Raw genomic sequence first — 11,048 nt, 5'->3', positions numbered from 1 at the left:
TCTGAGGAGTCCACTTCTACAACAAAACCTGTCAAGCCAACTGATGATCCAGAAGATCCAAAGGATAAGAAGAAGAATCCAAAGAAACCGAAGAGACCAAAGACACCAAAGAGACCAAAATCTCCAAAACCTCCAAAGAAACCAAAGAAACCTAAGCAACCTAAGAAACCAAAGAAACCTAAGAGCGACGATGAAAAGGGCAGACCAAAGGATAACGACAGACCATCTCATGACAGACCTTCCCGTCGCAGACCTTCCCATCACCATGGCGATGACTTCCCTCATCCATTCAAGTTCAGACCAACTGACTTTGGTGGTCCCCAGTCACGTCCTCAAAAGCCATCTATGAGAGGTCATTTTGACAGAGAACATAGACGAGCAGAGTGGGCCATTGATATCCCAGGAAAAGTTGGTCCGTGGAGAAGCATTGACGTCAATATTAAAGAGGATCATTCTAGTATAGGGAAATGTGACTTCAAGAATGCATATGTGTTCTTGAACGGTGTTCCATACAAGAAGGCACACCTCTCTGTCTCTCGTCACAAGATTGGCTGGAAATCTTTTGAGCCAATGAACAGTGATGGTGTCTTCACTCTGTGCTTCAGTTGTGACGCTACAAGTGGTGACAAGTGGACTACACATGCAGACATCTCCGTCAATCCTCTACATCATCGTATGTGGAGAAGAGACCTACATCAATGGAACTTGGAGATGACTGTTACTGAAGATGACACTAACTCAGAAGCAATCTTCATTCGTGACACCACAAGTGAGGCTCTTTATGATGTCTGAACTCCAACTTTGAGTTCTCTTTCTTTCTTTCTTTCTTTCTTTCTTTCTTTCTTTCTTTTTCGTTTGGTTCTTAGCAACACTCTAGGAACTTCTCTTCCAATCAGGTGGTATACGGTTCAACCACTTATACCCTTAGTTGTGTTCTACAAGATCCTTCACTTTCGGTCTGGGTCTTCTTTGAGGGTGGTGACTGGTTCACCAGGTGCTCTTTCTATAGTAATTTTCAGTCTATGATATACAGTATTTTATTTTCAAAATAGTCACTGTGTGCTAATACTATGTACAGCGACATAAAAGAAGCTGAATAGAGGCTTCATAGCTTCCATTAAGTACTTTTTAGCTGTAAGCTTCGTCATAAGTAACAGGTTAACAGTGAGCCTCGGTGTCCGGGTGTTGCGATAGTAGCCCAACGGCGGTGAATTATCAAAGTGTATATGCTTTTAGTAATTGTTCAAATGAAATCATCAATACACCCTTTGATCAGCTGCAAGAGGGAACAGGGTTATTAATAGTTTATCTGGTACATTTAAGAGATAACTGATGTATCAATAGCGGTGCGTGTTAGGATATCTCAGTTGTTCCATAAGTTTTCTCACTTGCTAATTCTTTCAGTGTAAAATGGACTCATCATCTTTTGGAAAACTCCAGTCGATTATCACTGATAGTTAGTGATTTATAAAGTAATAAGAATATTTGGAACGTCATACAGATATATATCATAGTGATATCTGACAGAGAAACTTGAAATGGCATGAACTAACACTTCACAGGGTCTGATCTCTAGAATTGTAGGCTGTGTCGCTAATAACCCGGACACCACATACATGGTGACATATCGTCCATGCCCAACTCAACTTTTGTTCCCTTGGTAACTCATCGTTTCAATGTTCGGTATATCATTTCCATGCGCTTGTAATGTGTCAGAGTAGCGTGTATATGTGATATTTATGCGCTTGTTGTTAGAGCTGCACCCTGACAAACACACCAGCAGGGCTAATTGCGCCTTCTCCATACATGTGGTCTCCATTGCTCAGTTATGGAGGCCACGGCTTCGCAGAACAGTATGAGAAGGTAGAAGCATGGAATATCGTGATCATACACTACCGGTCTCATCCTTACACATGAAGTTACTGCTAACTTCCCCTATATATGGTTTGTATAAGGCAGAGAAGCCTCATTATCGTAGACCCATGGCGATCCACAGGAAGCAGCTCCTTCGCAGTCTCAATTACAACAAAACAATGTATCAAGCAACAGGAGCCCTGTGGAAAGGATATGCACAAAGACCCTCCTCTCCAAAGCTATGTTCACATAATACACATGAGCCCAATACCTTCGTGAATACGGAACAATTCGTTGGCCGTATCCTCCAACACGGTACAACATCGCTCCGCAAACATGGTACACGCAACACCATGACGTAACGCCGAACGAAACAGACGCCAAACAAGCGAAAGAAAACAAACCGACGGGAAATTGCGCGCAAATTTCCCAAAACGGACACCGCAAAGAGCCACCGGCGCGCGAGAAAGGCTCTTGTCCACAGAGAAAGCCACACACACACAGTGAAGTCATTGTGTGCTGAACAAAGGCAACTACCCAACTGCCCCAAATACGCCACCGCAAATCGGCTCTTATCAAACGACACCGCACTCGCCAGCCTATGAAACGATTTCTTCAGTTTCACCATAGCTGTCCTGCCCATGTTGAGCGTACGTGTTCACTTGAAGCATCACGTTTTCTCGTCTAACATCTTGAGAGTCGCCATGGAGACAGCGAAGCCCCCAGCACTAAAAAGCCGTAAATTACCCCGGCAGTGGCAACGTTTTGTGTGCGTGTTTATGTGTTTACATTTGTATGTTTATGTTTGTGTGTGTGTGCCCGTCTTTTGCCGCTACCAAAAACGTTTTAGTGCGAAAACGTGAACACAAAAACGTGAACACAAAAACGTGAACACAAAAACGTGAACACAAAAACGTGAACACAAAAACAACAACCGCACACCCCCTTTTCGCGCCTAATCCTCTCCCGCCGTTGTTCTGCCTCCCTTGTCAAATTCCCTCCGCCAGCTTAAATTCTCGGTTTTTTTTGTGTGTGAGTGAGTGTGGGCGCGCGAGCCTGTGCCTGTGTGTGTGCTCCTCCCGCTGTTTATCTTTGCAAGCCAAGCGCCGGAGGGGGTTTGTCTCCCTTGGCTGTCTCTGTTTGAAAGTCCAAGCTGGGAGCGAGGTTGTGAAAATTTTGAGCCTGTGAGGGAGAGAGAGAGAGCGAGCCAGTGAGAGTTGGTGAGAGAGACAGTGCGAGACAGCGAGAGTTAGTGCGAGAGACAGCGAGAGACAGCGAGAGACAGCGATTCAAGTGACAAACGGCTCAGACAAGTTTTTTCCATCCTGAGAAATACCGAACTGAAGGATATCATCAGACACAGGACGGTCCACACTGATCGAATAGATACACATTGATACCTCTGGGCTTTTTACGTGATGGCACGTTCTGTTGATTTGAGCTCGAGGATCTTCTCGCCTCAGAAGCTACAGACACCTGGCTCCTCCGCAACGGGCGCCTCCTCATCGGCAAAGTCTAAGCTTTCCATGGCCTTCCAGAACGCTGCTGGCGTGGAACCTTCTCTGCCGCATGGACTACAGACGAATTTCGATCACCAAGGTGCTGCTGCCAGTGCCGGCGCCAGTGCGAGTGGCCCTGGTGTTGGTGGTGGCGCCGACAACGGTGCGCGTGAAGAAGGCCACGATAAGTTTGGTGATGATGGCAGCGACGCCTTTGATAGCGATAGCGAAGATGAGGAAGTTGAGCCAAAGGACCTCCGCGACGAAGAGGAGGTTGAGGATTACAAAAAGGGCGGTTACCATCCTGCCTACAAAGGTGAGACATACAAAGACGGCAAGTATACCCTCGTGAGAAAATTGGGCTGGGGCCATTTCAGTACCGTCTGGCTTGCACGGGACAACGAGATGAGTCGGCACGTTGCGATGAAGATTGTTCGATCTGCAAAGGAATACACCGTTGCTGCTCTGGACGAGGTGAAGCTGCTACAAAAAGTTGCTGATACTCCTCCTCAACACGAAGGTAAAGAACACGTTATTGCATTTTTGGATAGTTTTATCCACAGCGGACCCAACGGTGATCACGTCATTATGGTTTTCGAAGTTTTAGGCGAGAGCCTGTTGAGCTTGATCAAGAGGTATAAACATAGAGGCATTCCTGTTATTTACGTGAAGCAGATTGCCAAACAGATGTTGCTGGCATTGGATTTCCTCCATAGAGAGTGTGGTATTATCCATACGGATTTGAAACCTGAGAATGCCCTCATTGAGATTGGAGACGTTGAACAGATTGTTGCAATGGTTGAAGCAACGGAGAGGGCGCAGAAGAACCAAAGGAAACTGGAGAGAAGGATGTCAAGGACGAACTCCACAGCAGCAATCCCCGCCAGTGGGATGGCATATGCATCGTCTATAAGCTCCACCCCATCGCGCAATGGGAGACGTTCAAGAAGACAAACAATCATCATCGGCTCACAGCCGTTACCTTCTCCAATAAGATCAGGACACTATTTCCAAGATAGGGACCAAGCAATGGCCAACGGATCTGCAGTGACGAATAGCTATATCGGCTCGAGCCTTGCCAATAACTCTGTGAAGAATGAGCTGAAAACACCTGTGGATATCGTTGGAAATTCCCTGTCCTCCATGTCGATTTCTCCTGATAATTCTGGTTCTCATTATAGCGATGCCAAATCGACAGTGGAGCCTGATACAGAGCATCAGATCTCTGTCAAGATTGTCGATTTGGGTAATTCGTGTTGGTACGATGAACATTTCACAGATGACATCCAAACTAGGGAATACCGTTCTCCAGAGGTTTTAATCGGCGCACCATGGGGTTGCTCTGCAGATATTTGGTCATTTGCATGTACCATTTTCGAGCTCCTCACTGGTGATTACCTTTTCCAGCCTGTCAAGGGACATAGTTACTCCAAAGATGACGACCATATAGCACAGATCATTGAACTTTTAGGCAAATTCCCATCGCAGCTCTTGAAAGATGGTAAATATTCCAGAGAGTTCTTCAACTCTCGCGGTGAATTACGTAACATCACAAAGCTCAAGCCATGGGGATTGAAGGCGGTGCTGATGGACAAGTACAAATATTCAGAGACCGATGCACATGAGATTTCAGACTTCCTTTTACCTATGCTCTCTATCAACCCAGAGAAGAGAGCAGACGCTGGTGGGATGCTCAACCATCCGTGGTTATCGGATGCAATTGGATTGGAAAACGTTGTTGTTGAAAGACCACTATGTGGCCAAGGAACAGACATTCCAGGATGGAGCCGTGAGATCAAAGGTCATCCAAAGCATTGAAATGAGCGTTTCTGACCCGTGATCGTTGGCTGGCTCTCACTTGTTTGTTTTATATATGTATAAATTGTGCGTTTACTACTGCTTTTCTACTGGTGTTGTTGTGCTTGTGTGTCATTGTTTAGTATGTTGGTGTGCCTGTGTGTCATTGTTTAGTATGTTGGTGTGTGATGTCTGGTCTTGTCATTAGGCGAATCAATTAAAAGACTCAGCATCGGAAACAGCCCAATCTGGGTCAATCTGTAGATAACTGTATTGGAAGGGTTCCTTGATTAGAATACCGTTCTGGGTTCTCATTGGCTTATCAGATGTGGCTGTCAACAATGGACTTATACGGCGTTTTTGCATGATTTCTCCGAACAGCGAAATGACTCAATGGGGAGGCATCGTGGTGAGGTTCTCACTTGCTGTTGAGAAATCGAACGATATCCACCAGGATAAGTTATATAAGAGCAAGGTGGACGTTTTGGACACGTTTGAGGAAAAACCTATAACGTGAGATATCCCAAGGCTGTAAACGAATATGTCACAAGTTGTTGTTGTCGGAGCTGGTGTCATTGGGCTTTCATGTGCACTTACCCTTAGTGAGGGCGGATATAAGGTGAAGGTTGTGGCAGCAAACTTCCCAACTGATCCATTGAGCTCGAAGTACACCTCATCATGGGCTGGTGCTCATTACAGACCATTCCCTTCACTCACAGACAAGGATTATGAGGATGCGATGCTCACAAGGGTTACGTACGACTACTTTAAGAAGTTGTCTGTTGAAGAGCCTGAATCAACTGTTAAATGGGTCCAGGGAGTTGATTTTGTTGAGGAGAAGGGCATCTATGGCGTTAACAGCAGAGGCTACTATGAAGGGATCGATGATATGAAGATTGTTCCAAGGGAACAATATCCACCAGGCGTTGCCTTCGGTGCCTCTTACACCACCTGGGTCCTAAACTCGCCTTTGTATATCCAGTACCTCATGAGAAAGCTGACCTTCAAGTATGGGGTCACATTCACCCGTGCAGAATTGATCTCGTTGAAGCAGATTTCCCAGGCTTACCCTGGCCATATTATCGTCAATGCCACAGGGATGGGATTACAATGGGACGGTGGTTACGACGGAGATTGCTTCCCAATCAGAGGACAGACTCTCCTCGTCAGAGTCCCACAAGACTGCCTGTATTTGAACAAGACAGTCACACACCAGTCAAAGGATGGACTATGGACATTTGTCATTCCTAGACCACATCATGGAGGTGTTATCCTCGGAGGCACAAAGCAATTAGACGACTATCAGAGCACACCAAAGGAAGAGGACACGAACGCCTTGATAGAGAGAGCCAAGATACTATATCCAGAGTTGTTCATAGAGGGACAATTGGACATCAGAAACGTCAACGTTGGATTCAGATCCGCTAGAAACGGCGGATTGAAGGTTGAATTGGAAAAGTATCCCGGCAACGTATCCGTCGTCCACGCATACGGCGCTGGAGGGATGGGTTATGAACTGTCCTACGGTGCTGCGAAGAAGGTGGAGGAGATCGTCAAGGGCATCTGGCCAAAGTCTAAGCTGTGATATTGCACCATCCCGGTAAATAACACTTCAATAAACCATCAAACCATCGAACAATGTAACAATCATCCCTTCATATATAATACCCATAGCGATGATGCAGATGGGCCCGATGACATCCTTACACCACAGACATTGTCAAAACGTTAAGGCCAACAACATGCCGGGGGTGCATTTGAATCGAATGTTCGAGAATTTTATAGCAACGAAATGACACAAATTGTTTGTATAAAAGAAGAGGAATTTCCCCTTTCTCCTGCTCCAATTCTTCTTTCTCAACGGCATTAGCCAAGTCAAATACTTTTTAAAACTATGTCATACACGTTACAGGATCTATTACGTGAATTGCAACAACAGCAGCAGCAGCAGCAACCTCAGAGAGGTTCAAGGGCTCAGCGCCAGAGAGTTGCGCCTCAAGCAGCGGAGTTTCCCCCACAGTACTTCTCTCCTTCCTATGGACAGCCGGTATTCAGTCCTTATGGATACGGGTACGCTCCATTCGGCTACTATGACGGGGAGGATGACGATCAGAGCGAGGATCAGTACACCTCAAGTAGATACCCGGATTACTACTTCAACCCGTATGCAGGCAGACGTGCTCAGCAGTATGTTCGTCCACCGCAGCAGCAAGTTCCTCTCAGAGAGGAAGATGATGATGGTACCACTTCCAATATCCAGTTGAATTCGTTGGAGGATTTGTTGGACTTGCTTTCAGGCGGTGCTGTCAAGCCATCTGGTAGATCCGAGGAAGCAGCGGAAGCTCCAAAGGGTGCATCGGAAGTTGAGGCTGCAAAAGTTGCAGGCGATCAGCCGAAGAGTGAAGCACCAGAGAGTGACGCACCAAAGAACGATGCACCAAAGAGTGAAGCACCAAAGAGTGAAGCACCAAAGAGTGAAGCACCAAAGGAGGAGAAGCCAAAAGCTGAGGTTAAGAAGCCGGCTCCATTGAAGAAGCGCCACTCCCACTCGACTGCTAATTTCAAAGAGCCAGCACCAACAGTTGAGATTTCACAGCGTAATGTGAAGAACTCTGCGCTGCCATACTCTCCACAGACAAACCTCTACGAGTCAGAAAAGGAATACACCTTGATACTTGCCATTCCAGGTGCTCAATTGAAGAATTTGGATATCGATTTCCATCCTTCTTTGAACGAGATCGTCATCAAGGGTACCATTCCAGACCCAATAGCAGATGCCACCGGTGTGAAAGTCAATGAGATCAAGACCGGTTCCATCGAAAGACGTGTCAAGTTCCCAACTTTCCCAAAGATTGACGACGACAACATCAAGGCCAAGTACTTCAACGGATTGTTGACTATCAAGGTCCCAAAGGTTGAAGAAACGGAAAAGCCAAAGTTGAAGAAAGTCACCATTGAAGATGTCCCTGATGAGGAGTTGGAATGGGAAGAACATGGTGGTGTTGTTGAATGAGACCCTTTCACCCACCGCCTCTTTCCATCATCGCTCTAGAGCTCTAATCTTTGTACATAATGTTTGAATGAAACAAATCACTGCTTAACATGATTGCCCTCATGTTCTAAACAGACTTATAGAATGAAACCTATATGGCTGAGTCTTTGTAGGCGGAGTCCTTGTAGAGAGCACCCTGTCACATTCGTTACAGAGTCCATACTGATTTCGATTCGGATGAGATGCCACCTTAGCCCACTCCACCATTTCATCAATACAACGCAAATGCTTAGACCACGAGGCCTTCTACCAAGTGTATCGCTGATGTATAATAACATCTCCTTGTTTGAGAAAAGGCATGGTAGAATACCCTCATTAAACCGTTGTCATGGAAACCCGTAATGCAAATAGAAAACCTTTAAAACTCACATTACTAAGCCATTACATAATCACCGATTACGTAAGCCATACCGGTATGCGCCACACATCCTCTCCCAAGCGTCGGGCCTTCGATCAACAAAAAAATTTCACTTTGCTTCAAACCCACAGGGCATTTGGCCGCCGAGGGAAGCCGTAGAAAGACTCACAAAACCGGGCCTACAAGGAACAGAAGATGTCAGGTGGATTCAACCAGGAGGACTTGTCCAACAAGTTTTCTCAGCAATCAGTGGGTGGCAACCAGCAAGGCCAAGGCCAGAAGCGTTTCAATGCGTCTCAGTTCCAGTCCTTCCAACCAAGTGCTCAGCCATTTGTTCCAGGACAGCAATACGGTGGTTACCAGCAACCACAGCAACAAGGTGGCTACCAGAACTATAACCAAGGCTACAACCAAGGGTACAAGCAAAACTACAATCAAGGCTACAACCAAGGTTACAACCAAGGTTACAACCAGTACAACCAAGGCTATAACCAGGGCTACAACCAGTACAACCAGGGCTACAACCAGGGCTACAACCAGTACCAGCAACCACAGCAACCACAGCAGCAACAGCAACGTGGTATGTCCTTGGAGGACTATCAGAAGCAGCAGACCACAGGCTCTGCAGCTCCAAAGGTGAAGAGAACGTTGAAGTTGGCCTCATCGTCTGGTATCAAGATTGCCAATGCTCCAAAGAAGGAGGAGAAGAAGGAGGAGCCAAAAGAGGCTGTGAAGGAAGAGAAGAAGGCTGAGGAGGCCAAGGAGTCGACTCCTGTGGCAAAAGATGAGCCAAAGGATGAGCCAAAGGAGGAGAAGAAGGAAGCAACTCCAACTCCTGTTGCAAAGGCTGAGGCTCCAAAGGCTGAGGCTCCAAAGGCTGAGGCTCCAAAGGCAGATGCTCCAAAGGCAGATGCTCCAAAGAAGGAGGCCACACCGGCTCCAGCAGAGCCAGAGGAGGAAATCGACGAGGAGATCGTCAACGAGATGTACGGTGGTAAAGACCACGTCTCCATCATCTTCATGGGCCATGTCGATGCAGGTAAATCCACAATGGGTGGTAACCTCCTATACCTCACAGGAACCGTCGATAAGCGTACTGTTGAGAAGTATGAGAAGGAGGCCAAGGACGCCGGTAGACAAGGTTGGTACTTGTCTTGGATCATGGACACCAACAAGGAGGAGAGAAACGATGGTAAAACCATCGAAGTTGGTAAGTCCTACTTCGAAACTGACAAGAGACGTTACACCATTTTGGATGCACCAGGCCACAAGATGTACGTTTCCGAGATGATTGGTGGTGCCTCTCAAGCAGATGTCGGTATCTTGGTTATCTCTGCCAGAAAGGGTGAGTACGAAACTGGGTTTGAAAAGGGTGGTCAGACAAGAGAACATGCCTTGTTGGCCAAGACACAAGGTGTCAACAAGATGATTGTTGTCGTCAACAAGATGGATGATCCTACTGTGGGATGGTCCAAGGAGAGATACGACGAATGTACACAGAAATTGGCCATGTACTTGAAGGGTATTGGCTACAATGTGAAGGAGGACGTTCAATTCATGCCAGTGTCCGGTTATACTGGTGATGGTTTGAAAGACCGTGTGCCAAAGGACAAGTGTCCATGGTACGACGGTCCTTCTCTCTTGGAGTACTTGGACAACATGAAACACCTCAACAGATACATCAACGCACCATTCATGTTACCAATCAGTGCCAAGCTCAAGGACTTGGGTACCATTGTCGAAGGTAAGATCGAATCTGGCCATGTCAAGTGTGGTGACAAGCTGATCATCATGCCAAACAAGACCAACGTTGAAGTCACCACCATCTACAACGAAACAGAGAACGAGGTGGACGCTGCTTACTGTGGTGAACAGGTCAAGATCAAGCTCAAAGGTATCGAAGAAGAAGACATCTCTGTCGGGTTTGTCCTCTCCTCTCCAAAGGCTCCTGTTAGAACTGTTACCAGATTCGAGGCTCAAGTTGCACTTGTTGAGCTCAAGTCCATTCTGACCTCTGGTTACACGTGTGTTATGCATGTCCACACGGCCATTGAGGAGGTTACTGTCAAGGCATTGTTGCACAAGCTGGAGAAGGGAACCAACAGAAAGTCCAAGAAGCCACCTGCGTTTGCTAAGAAGGGAATGAGAGTCATTGCTGTTTTGGAAACGGCAGGTCCTGTCTGTGTTGAAACGTATAAGGACTACCAGCCTCTTGGTAGATTTACTTTGAGAGATCAAGGTGTCACCATTGCCATTGGTAAGATTACAAAGTTGTTGGAGTGATTTGATGATGGATTCGTGTGCTTCTTTACTGTATATTTGCCTAATCTCAGCGAACCAGTTTAGTCTTGTAGAAGTGTTTCCAATGCAGTGATTAAGTTGTGTATGCCGTCCAAGATGTCGTCGTCAGGGCCCTGTCCCGGTGTAAATTTGGCGTGTGCAAAGTCTATCATGTTGAGTTGACTCAGAGGACCGGGATGTGTATCAT

At 46.5% G+C, this 11,048-nt stretch overlaps 5 protein-coding genes across 5 annotated transcripts in view; 4 read left to right on the top strand and 1 right to left on the bottom strand.

Moving 5' to 3' along the window:
* The window catches only part of CYBJADRAFT_190368 (uncharacterized protein), a gene marked incomplete at both ends in the record, with an annotated part of 2,412 nt that extends 1,620 nt beyond the window's left edge, over positions 1–792 (top strand). Inside the window, one exon of the mRNA XM_020217372.1 lies at positions 53–792. Coding sequence (XP_020070392.1) covers positions 53–792 — 740 coding nt within the window. The remainder of the gene's footprint in view (positions 1–52) is intronic.
* Positions 793–1,917: 1,125 nt separating this feature from the next.
* CYBJADRAFT_92461 (uncharacterized protein) lies at positions 1,918–2,415 on the bottom strand. The gene has a single exon (XM_020218016.1). It carries the CDS (start codon positions 2,365–2,367, stop codon positions 2,017–2,019), a length of 351 nt encoding a protein of 116 aa, XP_020070391.1. The 5' UTR covers positions 2,368–2,415; the 3' UTR covers positions 1,918–2,016.
* A 965-nt stretch (positions 2,416–3,380) lies between these two features.
* SKY1 (serine/threonine protein kinase SKY1) lies at positions 3,381–5,171 on the top strand (the record flags this gene model as incomplete). Its single annotated transcript, XM_020216878.1, has 1 exon — positions 3,381–5,171. The coding sequence occupies one exon, from the start codon at positions 3,381–3,383 to the stop codon at positions 5,169–5,171; it is 1,791 nt and encodes a 596-aa protein (XP_020070390.1).
* Positions 5,172–5,691: 520 nt separating this feature from the next.
* On the top strand, positions 5,692–6,735 carry CYBJADRAFT_162731 (FAD-dependent oxidoreductase; the record flags this gene model as incomplete). The annotated part of the gene is made up of 1 exon (XM_020213710.1): positions 5,692–6,735. One exon carries the CDS (start codon positions 5,692–5,694, stop codon positions 6,733–6,735), a length of 1,044 nt encoding a protein of 347 aa, XP_020070389.1.
* A 309-nt stretch (positions 6,736–7,044) lies between these two features.
* On the top strand, positions 7,045–11,048 carry SUP35 (translation termination factor GTPase eRF3; the record flags this gene model as incomplete). Its single annotated transcript, XM_020213366.1, has 2 exons — positions 7,045–7,137; positions 8,825–11,048. 2 exons carry the CDS (start codon positions 7,045–7,047, stop codon positions 10,841–10,843), a joined length of 2,112 nt encoding a protein of 703 aa, XP_020070388.1. The 3' UTR covers positions 10,844–11,048.

The sequence above is a fragment of the Cyberlindnera jadinii genome (genome assembly GCF_001661405.1).
Source record: "Cyberlindnera jadinii NRRL Y-1542 unplaced genomic scaffold CYBJAscaffold_7, whole genome shotgun sequence".
Lineage (NCBI taxonomy): Eukaryota > Fungi > Ascomycota > Saccharomycetes > Phaffomycetales > Wickerhamomycetaceae > Williopsis > Williopsis jadinii.
This window is presented reverse-complemented; position numbering and strand designations above follow the sequence as displayed.

Coding starts and splice junctions, on each gene's coding strand:
- CYBJADRAFT_92461 (XM_020218016.1), bottom strand. CDS start 2,367: ATGACTTCACTGTGTGTGTGTGGCTTTCTCTGTGGACAAGAGCCTTTC.